Source organism: Anguilla anguilla, chromosome 15 (assembly GCF_013347855.1).
Source record: "Anguilla anguilla isolate fAngAng1 chromosome 15, fAngAng1.pri, whole genome shotgun sequence".
NCBI lineage: Eukaryota > Metazoa > Chordata > Actinopteri > Anguilliformes > Anguillidae > Anguilla > Anguilla anguilla.
Window position 1 is genome coordinate 33,864,414 of NC_049215.1, and position 14,040 is coordinate 33,878,453.

At 47.8% G+C, this 14,040-nt stretch overlaps 1 protein-coding gene across 4 annotated transcripts in view; it reads right to left on the bottom strand.

Annotated features, from left to right (window-relative positions):
• The window catches only part of LOC118214259 (rho GTPase-activating protein 6-like), a 113,951-nt gene that overhangs the window by 15,393 nt on the left and 84,518 nt on the right, over window positions 1-14,040 (bottom strand). For all 4 annotated transcript variants that reach the window (XM_035394076.1, XM_035394075.1, XM_035394077.1 and 1 more), the window contains exons 2-4: window positions 12,347-12,506; window positions 5,350-5,421; window positions 1,489-1,775 (exon numbers count right to left, since the gene is read on the bottom strand). In XM_035394076.1, coding sequence (XP_035249967.1) covers window positions 1,489-1,775; window positions 5,350-5,421; window positions 12,347-12,506 — 519 coding nt within the window. The remainder of the gene's footprint in view (window positions 1-1,488; window positions 1,776-5,349; window positions 5,422-12,346; window positions 12,507-14,040) is intronic.

Sequence of the window (14,040 nt, forward strand, 5' to 3'; positions counted from 1 at the left end):
CCTGGCCTCCACCCGCACCACCGCCCCCCACCCCCTCCCCTCCTCCACCCCAAACCTGGCCCCCGCCCCTCCCCTCCTCCGCCCCCACCCCCCACACCCCTTCCCCTGAGCTCTGCAGATGGTGGGCTCCTAGCTCTTTGTCCACTGGCGAAGGCATCCTACTTGCAGGCTAGTTACTCTGTCAGGGTCCACGGGTCATTTGTGCTGTTTTTTCTCTCTTCTCTAAGCTCCAAAAACCTTTTTTTGATGTTGTTTTTTTTTTTTTTTGCATAACTGAAAACTGCGCTTCATACAAGGATTATTAGCACATTATCTACAGTATGAAGCACTGAACAGCTTTTGAGGCAAATTTACAAGAGATGTAAAATGTACGTAACCCCCCCCCCCCAACCCCCAACCCCCCACAATAATTACAGTTCAACAACTAAGTTTGTAAAGCAGCTGGAGTATTAGGTTCGGGAGAAAATGCACTTCATCTGACTAGAGGCCAAGGCAACAAATCCAAACAAATTCTCAACAGAAGAATTCCTGCCAAACTGTAAATCAAAGACGGGGGGGTGTGTGTGACTACAGTGGGGCCAGAGAGAGGGATGAGGGGAGAGAGGGGTGGAAAGAGAGGGGTGAGGGGAGGGAGGGGTGGGAGGAGAGGAGGGAGGGATGGCAGGAGAGAGGGGAGGGGAAAGAGAGGGTGAGAGTAGAGGGGGATGGGAGGAGAGAGGGGTGGGAGGAAAAGATAGAGGGGTGGAAAAAGAGTTATGTGAGGAGAGAAGGATGAGAGGAGAGGAGAGAGGGATGGCAGGGGAGAGAGGTGAGAGGAAAGAGGGATGGCAGGTAAGGAGGTGGGAGGAGAGGGGGAGGAGAGGAGAGGAGAGAGGGATGGCAGGTAAGGGGGTGGGAGGAGAGGAGAGAGGGATGAGAGGAGAGGAGAGAAGGGTGGGAGGAGAGAGGGATGAGAGGAGAGGAGAGAGGGGTGGGAGGAGAGGGGGATGAGAGGAGAGGAGAGGAGAGGGATGAGAGGAGAGAGGGGTGAGAGGAGAGGGGGATGACAGGAGAGGAGAGAGGGGTGGGAGGAGAGAGGGATGAGAGGATAGGAGAGAGGGGTGGGAGGAGAGAGGGATGAGAGGATAGGAGAGAGGGGTGGGAGGAGAGGAGAGAGGGGTGGGAGGAGAGAGGGATGAGAGGAGAGGAGAGAGGGGTGGGAGGAGAGGGGGATGAGAGGAGAGGAGAGGAGAGAGGGGTGGGAGGAGAGAGGGGTGAGAGGAGAGGAGAGAGGGATGAGAGGAGAGGAGAGAGGGGTGGGAGGAGAGAGGGGTGAGAGGAGAGGAGAGAGGGATGAGAGGAGAGGAGAGAGGGGTGGGAGGAGAGAGGGATGAGAGGAGAGGAGAGAGGGGTGGGAGGAGAGGAGAGAGGGATGAGAGGAGAGGAGAGAGGGGTGGGAGGAGAGGGGGATGAGAGGAGAGGAGAGAGGGGTGGGAGGGCGTGACTCACCCGTCTGCGTGCGCGGGGGGCGGGCTCGGGAGTGTTGGGGGAGGTGGACTCGTTGGGCGTCTCGGAGGTGGAGCTGAGGGAGGAGGTGCTGCTGGAGAGCTCCTTGCTGGGCCTCTTGATGGCGAACTGCAGGATGGAGGACACCAGGTCGGTGGGGTCCCGGTGCTCCCCCCGCTGCGCCTCCCCCCGCTGCGCCTCCCCTCGCTGGGCCTCCCCCCGCTGCTTATGGGAGCGGTCGTTAGCGATCACCTGCCACAGGGGCAGGCCGAAAGCCTGCGGGACAAACTCTGCAGGGCGGGGCCAGGGCAGGGTGAGAGGGAGGGGGCGGGGCCAGGACATGGGGCGGGGCCAGGGCAGGGTGAGAGGGAGGAGGCGGGGTCAGGACATGGGGCGGGGCCAGGGCAGGGTGAGAGGGAGGGGGCGGGGCCAGGACATGGGGCGGGGCCAGGGCAGGGTGAGAGGGAGGGGGCGGGGCCAGGGCGGGATAGAGAGAGGGAGGGGGAGGGGAAGAGGAAAGTGAGAGGGGAAAAAAGAGAGAAAAAGGTAAGGACACAGTTCAAAACAGAGTAAAGCAAGAACCAGTCCGAGTCAAAAGCACTTCTGCTTAGACCTGTGATCCTTATCACGCAGCACAAAATACATGCAGGTAATTCATTGGCTATCAGCCCAGGTAAAGGAAACAGCTGACCGGGTAAATACGTCCGACAGTGAAAACTACATTTGGAACACTGCGAAAGTATCCCTAATCTGTGCCAACCAACAAGTATGCAATGACCTTCATGAACATGTTCATTTAAAGCATCTGTATTCCACTGGTCATCGGTATAATAATACTATAGTATATGTAATCTTCATAAATATATCACTTGAATACATTTGGTTTCATTGGCAGGTTACCTTCTTCTGTTTACAAATCGTGTTCACAAATAGAAAAAAAAACAGCCTATTGAACTGACGCCATCTGAATCTGTTTCAGCAGCTTTTTGCATATTAATTAATTTACTCGGGTAATTCATTGCATCTGCAATTTTTGTTTTGTTTTTTTTAATTGGTATGACCATAGATATCAGAACCGTAGATAGCAGACCACATGTAAGAAATCCAGATACAGTAAATACGGTAGCGCCCAGATAAACATATCTTAAAACTGATGATCATGTCAGTCTCTTAGCAAAGGGTGCCTACAACCTCAGCCTGTGGCTTAATCTCAGCACTGTGTGAGTACAGGTTTGATAAAAGCACACTGACTCACTTTTGGGCTTTTATTTTAATACGGAAGCCATTCAGCAATGAAAAAAAACCATTGCAGAAAAATCCAGCGTGACATCCAGGCTCTTCACAACAACTTTAAACAAAAGCCTATACATTTCAACAGCTGTACCTTCACTGATAATACAGTCATTTTCTTCAGCTCTTTCCTGTATTCCCATTACCGACAGAGTTCACCAGCGCTCAGAGTCGCTCATCATTAGCCTCACACTAAGAGGGATCAGCCTGCCAAAACAAACCACTCCATCTGAGCTGCGGTTACAGACACACTGCGAGGAATGTTGTTTTAACTAGGTACCGTTTCGCAAACACAAAGGAACCAGGGCAATCCGAGGATAACTGAGAAATAGAGGCGATATAAATCAACTCATTCGGTTCATAGAAATCTATGTACAAACAGGAGGATTTGGTTTTGGGGCATTGTCGAACCCCCCCTTGCAGTTACCCACCCCCTCCCCCCCCATATCCAATGTCATGCAGGGCCTGTGGAACAGATCCTTGGACTCAGTTTGTCATTTTACAAAAGACGTTACGTTCCACCACTGAACACATGGGACGGGATTCTTGAGGGACTATCCCATCTGCAGATCTAGCGTCTATAATCCTAAAAAAAAGCGCGTGGAAAGGTTGACTTTGCAGCGATTAAAACAGGAACCCCCGCCTCACTGTTTTGCGTAAAGTCTTTGGCCACCCGGTCAACAGTGAAGCTACATTACATTACAGGCATTTAGCAGACGCTCCTATCCAGAGAGACTTGCCCAATTTTACTCAGAATTTACATTGATACAGCTGGATATATACAGTGCTGAAGCAATGCAGGTTAAGTACCTTGCTCAAGGGCACAACAGCAGTGTCCAACCCGGGTATCGAACCCGTGACCTTTAGGTTACAAGAGCAGCTTTTTTTCCCATTATGCTACACTGCCGCCACATACAAGCTCACACTCCCGTGCTCGGTTACCGCGGAGACGCACAGTCGTTGGAGGAAGCGCTCTTTATGACGAGAGTCGCACCCGGTGACTCCGCCCCCCCCCCCTCGTTACGTTGGCAGAAGCAGCTGAGAACGCCCGGCCCACAGAGAGAGAGAGAGAGAGAGAGGGAGGGAGAGACAGAGAAAAAGAGAGAGAAAGAGAGTTAGAGAGACAGAGAGATAGAGAGACAGAGAGAGAGAAAACGAGAGAGAGAGAGGGAGGGAGAGAGACAGAGAGAGAGAGAGAGAGATAGAGAGACAGAGAGAGAGACAGAGAGAGATAGAGAGAGAGAGAACGGGAGACAGAGAGAGAGAGAGAGAGAGAGAGAGACAGAGAGAGAGACAGAGAACGAGAGAGAGAGAGACAGAGAGAGAGAGAGAAACAGTGAGAGAGAGAGACAGAGAGAGAGAACGAGAGAGAGACAGAGAGAGAGAGAGCCGCGAGACTCCGGCGAAACTGATCAAAGACTCCATTTTCCCGCCGCCCGCCCGCCCGCCGGCGGCCCGATCCACCACCGCGTGAGGAAACAGAGCCCAGCTGTGACAGAACAAAGAGTCCGAAACAGCGGGCCGCAATCCCACAACCCCCCTCTCCCACGGCTCGGAGGAGCTATCTTTACTCACTCACACGCTGGAAAAACCAACAGTGATGCTATCGCTGGCTGGGGGGTATGGGGGCGAGGGGGGGGGGGGGGGGGGGGGGGGGGGGGGGAGATAGCAGTGTCTCCGTTTTATCATCATTTGGGCTATTAAATGGCAAATGTTTCCGTGAAAATGAGTGTGTACGCGTGTGCGTGTTGTCTGTGTGCGTGTGTGTGTGTGTGTGTGTGTGTGTACACGTGTTCTTCTTGTATGTGTGTGTACCATTAGCTTAACATTCCACATACTATGCTTACTCATGGGGCGAGTCTGAGATTGTATTCGCAGGCTACATAAATAGGAAATAGATACCCGGGCAGCGAGCTCCACGCAGACACAGGGACGACACACTGCGTCTAACTTCCTCCCCCCCGCCCCTCCCTTAAGACCCAGAATCCTCTGGCCTCACACGCTCTCTCACAGGCTGCTGGGACCGACTGTCCGACCCAACGGTCCGAACCCAAAACCTCTCTTAAAAAGGGAGTCGCCTCATTTCTCAAGAATATGGCCTAATAGCGCGCGTAATTCTGGCAGCCTGCGATTCGGTTCGAGGGTGCGAGAACAAACTTCTGTTCCTCTCATGTGCTTCCAGGACTGCAGTGTGTGTGTGTGTGTGTGTGTGTGGCGTCCTTGCAAGAACAAAGAGCCGCCTGGGCGATCTTAAAAAAATAATAAAATAAAAAAAAGCTACAGAGTGTAACGAGAGAGGCGAGATCACTTTCACAGAGTTACAGTGCAGAATACCAACAGAACAGGTCATCTTTAAAAAGAACAGACCAGACGTTTTTCTTTTTTTCCTTTTTTTTTCTGGTTTTTGGTTTTCATTACATCTAGTCACCTAGCAACAGCATCACATGAACATGAAAAAAAAAGAAAAAAATTTGCAACGACTCGCAATAATGAACAACCCACTCATCCTCCAGCAATGTTCCGATGACATCACCGCGCGAGATAAATCATGTCGGCAGTGGCGCTCTGCTGTACCTTTGTCTTTGCTTTTCTCCTTCGCTAAGGAGTCCAGCTTCCTCCGCAGCGACTTTTTCCGCTTCTGTCCATCTGAAGACAAAAAGAAAAGAAAAAGGTAAAAATGTAATTCACTGCCCGCTCCCATTTTCATTCCAGAGAATACATTTTAGTACGCAGGTTAAACTCATCAACACATTCATCCATCCATCAATCTATTATCTAACCTGCTTATTCCAGGTCAGGGTCACGGGTGGGGGGTGGGGGGGGGTGGTGCTGGAGCCTGTCCCAGCATGCATTGGGCGAGAGGCAGGAACACACCCTGGACAGGTCAGTAATCCATCACAGGGCAGACACACCACTCATTCACACACTCATACCTACAGGCAATTTAGACTCTCACCCTGACCTGCTATGAGGCGACAGTGTTCCACCCTCACTGACACATATATATACAAACCGACTACAGTTATAACTACTGCATAAAGCTTTATAAAGCATTCATAAGCATTTCTGTGTGAATTTTAGTCAGAGGTGGGACCGTAAGCTTGTGTGACATCACGCAGCCAAGTGGCATCAGATAAAGCGGATTTCCCTGGAATCCTGCTCTTGAGTTTGTCAGAAATTTCCCGGGAACAGTCTGTCTAAAGTCATTACATTACATTTATTTGGCAGATGCTTTATCCAAAACGACGTACAAAAAGTGCACTTCATGGTCATAGACAACTGCTAAACATAGGTTCAGTAAGGTACAACACTTTTTTATACAATTTTATACAGCCATTTCTAGCCAAGAACACAGTTTAGCTCACACAGGGAACACTATTCAGACTTAACCTCTGCAAAGCCAACTAGGCAGAAGAATAAGCTACAGTATTAGGACAAATACAAATTACCAAAAAAGTGCTGGGATGGGGAAACATGTAACAAGTGTCATGAAAAAGAGGGGGGGGGGGGATATTTAGAGTGAAATATACAGCGTGGTGGTTAGTCTAGGTATAGCCTGAAGAGATGAGTCTTCAGGCCACGGCGGAAGATGGGTAGTCATGTTAAACACCAAGGTTTTTACACTCCAAATCCCACGGTGCTGCGGGCCCAGATGGAGCTGTGGGTCCTGAGCATTTTAATCACTCTGAACACAAGGAAGGGTGTAAATAAGTCCCCTGAAGCCAGCTGTACTGCTTGCTCTCAGAGACATTTCACCCACACAAAATAAATAACTTCCTCAAGCACACATTACATTACAGGCATTTAGCAGACGCTCTTATTCAGAGTGACTAACACAACTTTTTTTACATTGCATCCATTTATACAGCTGGATATATACTGAAGCGATGCAGGTTAAGTACCTTGCTCAAGGGCACAACGGCAGTGTCCTACTCGGGGAATCGAACCTGTGACCTTTAAGTTACCAGACCAGGTTACAAGACCAGCATACAGTAGCTCAGTAGCTACAGGGCAAAGTCATTGTGACACAAACTACATTTAAATCATTGCCAAGATCCTAGCACAGCTTGCATGGAATGTCCATGCTAAGCCTTTGTAAATTGCTTGTTAGGAACATGTAAAGGAAGGAAGCCGTTGTACATGCTACATGGAGCATTTATGAACATACTGAACAGCTGATCAGAATCGTACAAAATCAACAGGTTGCAGTAAGTGTTCAAATGACAAATTATCTACTTCGGTGAAATTAAATTTCTAAGAAGCCATTTAAATTGCATAAAATACCACACTCCTGCACAAGATGGAACGTCAGTTAGTCATCTATTCGGGAATCTGGAGTCACACAGTCTGGAGTCATACAAATGTGTTCACACTGGACCCACACAACACATTGCACAAGGTGAAGGATTATTCCAAAGTATTCATTAAAAACACATTATTATACTCTAATCCAGCAAGCACTTACAGCTAATCTGGGATTTAGCGGACGGGAGTCTCATCTATCAGGTATTGCATCCCATAAATACAACATCGAGGCCAGACACGGTGAAATATGACCCAGTAACACATCCAGGGACTTACTTAGCTGTGTTTGGCTGTCTCATATCTATTCATGCAACGATAAATCAACCTTATCTTAAACTGTTTTAAATTATTGCCAGGAATTTTTCCAGTTTTCTATAAATTTACGAATGAATTTTAGTCATATTCTCATAATTGTACAATTGCTATATTGCAGGTCCAGGCCTGCCTGTCATCATTTTTCATATTACCAGGATTCCACAGGGCTGAGGGGAGGAGCCACGGCTACTCTGGTTACCACTGGATTAGTTCCTCCCTGCAACGCGCTAACACCCACAGTTATCGTCAGGGAGAGTTGTGGCTCTCCCTCAGCCAGCACAAGCTCTCCTGAAGCGCTGAGTGGCCTGTACTGTGGGATATGCATCTCTTCAGGCTGCACCTCTCCCCACCCCTCCCTAGCCTATAGTTCAGCTCACTGTACGTAGCTAGGATAATTTGATTATGTTAGTGTATCTGGCAGGATTGTTTTTGTATGATTAGGTATGATTCCAGTGATAGTTTGTACTTGGTAGGATTCTTGCTTGCTGAGCAAGCTTACTCTACAGGGTTGGAGTCCTGATCGATGTGGTCACTTCTGGCACTACGATCCTTACTTCACTCTAGTGTTTCTTTTGCACCTCTACATCATGAACCTATGCACTTGTTGTACGTCGCTCTGGATAAGAGCGTCTGCTAAATGCCTATAATGTAATGTAATAATATGCAGTACATTACAAGCATTGCATTTATTTGGCAGGTGCTTTTATCCGAAGCGACGTGCTATACATGCATACCGAAGGTCATTGGAACTACAAAACACAGGTCCGACAAGGTACAATGCTCACTATGTAACAGTTATTCATAGCCGTGAACACACAAGGTCCAGTTCACACAGTAAGCATAGGCCAGGTCAGAGAGTTACGGTAAGTAAAACTAGGAGGCGTGAAGACGAGCTACAACATCAAGATAACGACACAAGTGCAATGTAAGTGCAGGACGGAGTGTAGCACAGTGGGTGAGGAACTGGGCTTGTAACCGAAAGGTTGCAGGTTCGATTCCCGGGTAGGACACTGCCGTTGTACCCTTGAGCAAGGTACTTAACCGAAATTGCTTCAGTAGATATCCAGCTGTATAAATGGATACAATGTAAAAATGCTATGTAAAAGTTGTGTAAGTCGCTCTGGATAAGAGCGTCTGCTAAATGCCTGAAATGTAATGTAATGTAATAGAGATACAAGTGTATAACATGGAGCTGTCACTGTCTTGTAAAGCTAACGTGCATTCATGTAAACGGTTGTGAGGAAGAATTCCCTCACAACGGGAATCTCTGTGACGGATCAGCGGCTCGAAAAAGCACCGAAGCGATTTTCACACAGGCGTCCGACCCGAAAGCGCTTCCTCTCAGACTCCAGCTATTTTGTGTTCTCCACAGTATGGCACAGGTTTGCTCGCTAACTGCTAATAAACACAAATCTCTGCCTCTGCCCTCTGGCTCTGGCTCTGCAGGATGAACCTGTGTGTGTTTTAGATTTACACCGCAGCCTCACATTCCTCTGTCAGGGACCGTGTCCTCTGTCCGATAAGGCGGACGGGTTCGTTTTTTACGTTTTTAATTTATTTCGCGGCTTCTAAAGCCTCGCTAGCGGGTTACGTAACGGGGCCGTTTCGCGCGGTGAACTTCCGCCCCGGCCCGGCGTCGTCTTGTCAGCGCGTTGATTTCTGTGTTGTCTCAGTTAACTCTGACATGTTCCCGAGTAAATATCCCAAAAGGCAGTTGTAACGTCTTAGATTTTTATCAACAAGTTCAAAAATAGCCTAGGGGGGGGGGGGGGGGGGGGGGGGGGCGGGGGGGGGAACATCCCAAAAGTCAATTTGCAATGACTCCAGTCCAGTGAACCGTCGCTGTTGCAAAAGAAAAACAGATTATCGGAGAGGGTTAGAATGCAGAAGCAAACGACACGTGCTCTCTTTGGGCACGGTGTGTTTCGTACGGCCACGTATGTGTTCTTGGACCGGCCCGTTATAACGTATTAACGGAAGGGTTTTCTGGAAGTGTTTTTCCGTTCCGCACAGTAAAATGTTCAGTGGTAAATCAACTCTTGCAGAGCTTATACGAGTCCACTGTGGCCAAACTGGATTCGTATAAATTTCTGTTACACTTGAATTAACACTGGCCAATTTAACAAGGGTGGGGATGACATCCAAAGTACAAATAATGATGTACGTACAAAAAAATGACAGCTTTCCGGAAAAGGTCCATCTGAAATGAACCCTTGGGGAAAGTACTCTGTAGCTGGTTTATTCAATTCCATTTAATTCAATTTCATTTGTATCATTTGCTTTTTACGAAGAACTGTCACAAAGACGCTTTACAGAGCAGCAAGGCAAGAAACACAGAAAGCAGGTCAAACACCAGGCCCGAACCCAAAAACACAAGGTAAATAAAACTCCCAGTGGGGAGAAAAACCCTCAAACAATGGCAAGAAAAAACTCCCCAATGGGAAGAAATCTCAGGAGGAACCCAGCTATAGAGGGGGAGCCCATCCTCCACTGGCCAGCCTGGTGTAAAGTAGCGGTAGAATGGAATGTAGCAGAAAAATGCTATAAGAGATCTATCACAGCATATAAAACGGGTTAAGCAGGTTACAGTTGAGTCGATCCTTGACTGATCCGATCGAAACACTCAGGGATGGCCCATGGTTTTATTTCCCCACAGAGTCCCCAAGCTGTCCTGCAAATTCTACTGTGACAGCCACATTTTAACCCTACAAGGTAATCACAAATATGTGATTAGAATGTTCCTATATGAACATTCTAAAGCTGATGTAACCATCACTACTGGTAACTAAAAGCAATGGAGTTCTAAAACAGTGACGTGGAATTTTAAAAGAAAATAAAAAATAAAAAAACCTATTCTTCAAAGGGTTAAATGGCTCACAGGCACACATAATACGAAAGCCGGGCCCTTCTGGAGTAGATTCACACCTGCAGATAATTTTGGAGTGACCGTGCAGACTCTCAGAGTAACTGGAAACTGACTATTCTCAGATGGCCTGCATTACACAAAAAATACAAAAAAAAACTCCTCCTTTGTTTTCCTCTCTATGCCAGCAAATCTTGAACCTATCCAACCATCCTATTTTACACAGTGTAGCCATACTGTGCTAGTTTTGTTTTACACAGAGTGTAGCCCTGCTGTGCTAGTTGTGTTATACACAGAGTGTAGCTGTGCTGTGCTAGTTGTGTTATACACAGAGTGTAGCTGTGCTGTGCTAGTTGTGTTATACACAGAGCGTAGCCATGCTGTGCTAGTTGTGTTATACACAGAGCGTAGCCATGCTGTGCTAGTTGTGTTATACACAGAGTGTAGCCGTGCTGTGCTTGTTGTGTTTTACACAGAGTGTAGCCATACTTTGCTAGCTGTGTTACACACAGAGTGTAGCCGTGCTGTGCTAGTTGTGTTTTACACAGAGCGTAGCCATGCTGTGCTAGTTGTGTTATACACAGAGTGTAGCTGTGCTGTGCTAGTTGTGTTATACACAGAGTGTAGCTGTGCTGTGCTAGTTGTGTTATACACAGAGTGTAGCTGTGCTGTGCTGCAGGAATCTGCTCCAGAAGCCCCTTGGCTGTACAGCAGCGCAGCTGGAGAGGCCAGCGGGGGGGGCGGGGGGGCGGGGGGGTGGGGGGTGTCAGCGTGACAGGGACGAGCTGACAGGAAACAGACCCGCTCTGCTCTCCACCGTGAGGCCCAGAAAACAGGCAGCAGGCCCCAGCCGAGTCTCAGCCGAATTATGGCTGCTCTGAACCGCCAGGGGACAGCAGTCGAACCTCTCCACCCAGCACCTGCTAAATTCATACCCACAATTCATAGCGTTTACGACATCTTTATTAGTAAATTCACCAACACTTCCTCAAGTTGTTGCATTTCTGAATGTTACATCCTTCGATGAGGATGAATGAATTAATTAATAAATGAATTAATGTGCTTTTGTGCTCAATCTCTCACCTCTCGGTGTCTACTGATCTGAAAATCCACTCTGCAAAGGCCAACACACAGACATGCCCGGTGTACTGACGATGACTGCCCACGATTAACAGACACGGGTTTTAAAGGATAACAGGGTAAACACAGATGGGATCATGTGGCCGGGATGCGTAGAGGAGAGTCTTCCCCCCTCGTGCTGGAACTGTGATCTCCATCAGATTCAGCACCCCCCCCCCCCCGCTGAAGCAGTGAAGCTCGGTCCAAACCATGGCCTAATTCCCCCCCCCCCCCACTCCACTTCCACAGCCCTGGCGGCGCTCCCAAACCCAACGGCAGCAGCACCAGCTGCGGCTACTTACCGCAGCGCAAGAGCGCGTCAGAAACGATCAGAAATCACCGAGGATCGCTCGAATCAGACCCAAACTCAAATAAGTAAAACCATACACACGAGCCCGTGGGAGGCAAAGCATTATATAAACTACTGCCCTGCACATGTGGTGCTGTATTTCCAAGTAGAAAGAAAGTGTTGAACATAATAATAATAATAATAATAATAATAATAATAATAATAGTAATAATAATAATAATAATAATTCAAGCTGTGGGTAAAAGTTAGCACAATATTCAGAGGCACAGGACAATTTTGCCTTTAAGAGTCAGACAGGTGGAGTGATTGGCTGACCAACAGGCTCAGAATTTGACTGACAGCTTAGACATTTGATCAACCGGTCGGGCAGTTGGTTGACAGGTCACACATTTGATTGACATTTTTCAAACTTTAATTTAAAAGCCTGATGCAGCATAGAGTGGCAAATATTTTTTGTGATGAATTGCTCTTTGCCATATAACACTCGTACAGTGAGTTACATTGAAAGGGAGAGAAAAAAATAATAATCTGATAAATGAAGAAATAATACTGATAACTTCATTTACACAGCACTTTTCACAGAAGGTTTTGCGGAGCAGGGAATAAAGAAACAGAAAACAGTGCGGCGACCCTTGTGATTGACAGATTTCCCAGCGCACCTTTGGGGATGGTGATCTGGCAGCCCAGGTCGTAGTCCTGCTGCAGCCGGATGAAGGCCACCTCCTGCAGTCGAACCCGCTCCAGCTCCGACAGGCTCTGGATGGGCACCGGCTTCAGCCGAACGCTCCGCCCCGACATGCTGTTCCAGGTGAAGTCACCCTGGGGGGAGGAGAGGCACGCGACCGTCAACACACGGGCTTCTGACTGATCTGGGATCAGCTTAAAGACCACCACACAGCTTTCTGACTGACCCTGGATCAGCTGAGCGAAGACACACGGGCTTCTGACTGATCTGGGATCAGCTTAAAGACCACCACACAGCTTTCTGACTGACCCTGGATCAGCTGAGCGAAGACACACGGGCTTCTGACTGATCTGGGATCAGCAAAACAAAGACACAGGGCTTCCATGTGTCTGCAAAAAAACATCCATCCATCCAGTATCTATACCTGCTTATCCTGAACAGGGTCTATCCATTATTTATACCCACTTACCCTGGGCAGCGTCCATCCATTATCTATACCCACTTATCCTGGGCAGGGTCTATCCATTATCTATACCTGCTTATCCTCGGCAGGGTCCATCCATTATCTATACCTGCTTATCCTCGGCAGGGTCCATCCATTATCTATACCCGCTTATCCTGAGCAGGGTCCATCCATTATCTATACCCGCTTATCCTGGACATGGAGGTGGGGGGTGCTGGAGCCTATGCATGCACGCACCTGAGCTGAACCTGAGCTGAGCTACACCTGAGGTTTCCTGTCAATATGGCCATACAGGAGGCCCTCAACCGTCCAATGTCCTTAGGGCATCTCGGGGTTTCCAAGGCAACAGAAACAGCTGACATCAGAAAGCAATTACATCATCACCCTGCTTAACCCCTTCTGTACTGCCCCCTTTCTTTAAACACGAGCCAGAAAATGACATACCAGAAATAAAATGGTTACTATTCTTGAACCCTTTTGGCTACAGGCATAATCCTGGTCTCTTCTGAAAGGTAACCCGTGGGAGTTTGTTGTCCAAGCGTTAGAATTACTGTAAATGTTTCTGAAAGAGAGTAACAGATGCTCAAACACTGTATAAGTTTTTTTTTCCTCGTCTAAAAGATTATTTTTGTTTTTTTTGTTGAGTGGATACAGATGCTTGTGGGCGTGCACAGCAGGCTTAGAAACACAATGGAGCCACAGCACTGGGCAAATCCTGGTTCAAATTTTATGACAATACCACCAAAAATAAGTATTATGCTAGAGGAAGACATGTTCTGAAATTATCTCACTTTCCCCTCGCCTGTCACCCTCCCCGCCACCCCTTCTTCTGGAGAACTGCAAAGTCAACAATGGACGTTCTATCAAAGTTTCTTCGTGTTAGCATGTTGTTTTTGGGATGTTGTTCGCAGGATTTCTGCAGTGATAAAGTCGCCTGTGCATAGAAAGTGAGAACCCCCCCCAAGGTTGTTTTGTCACGTAACAAAATAAGGAACCATCGCAAACTAGCTTAAGGAGATAGAACCATAAGTTTTAACACTTCCAAACAGTATATAGTGTGACCAGGTTGATTGAAAATATCACCGTAACGAAAATGTAATGAATGCTAATAAAACCACTCTGGCCTATGCAACTGGGTTAAAGCAGTTGTGTAATAAAAAATTTTTAAAAAGAAGAAAAAATATTTGACGTTGAAAGCATAAACC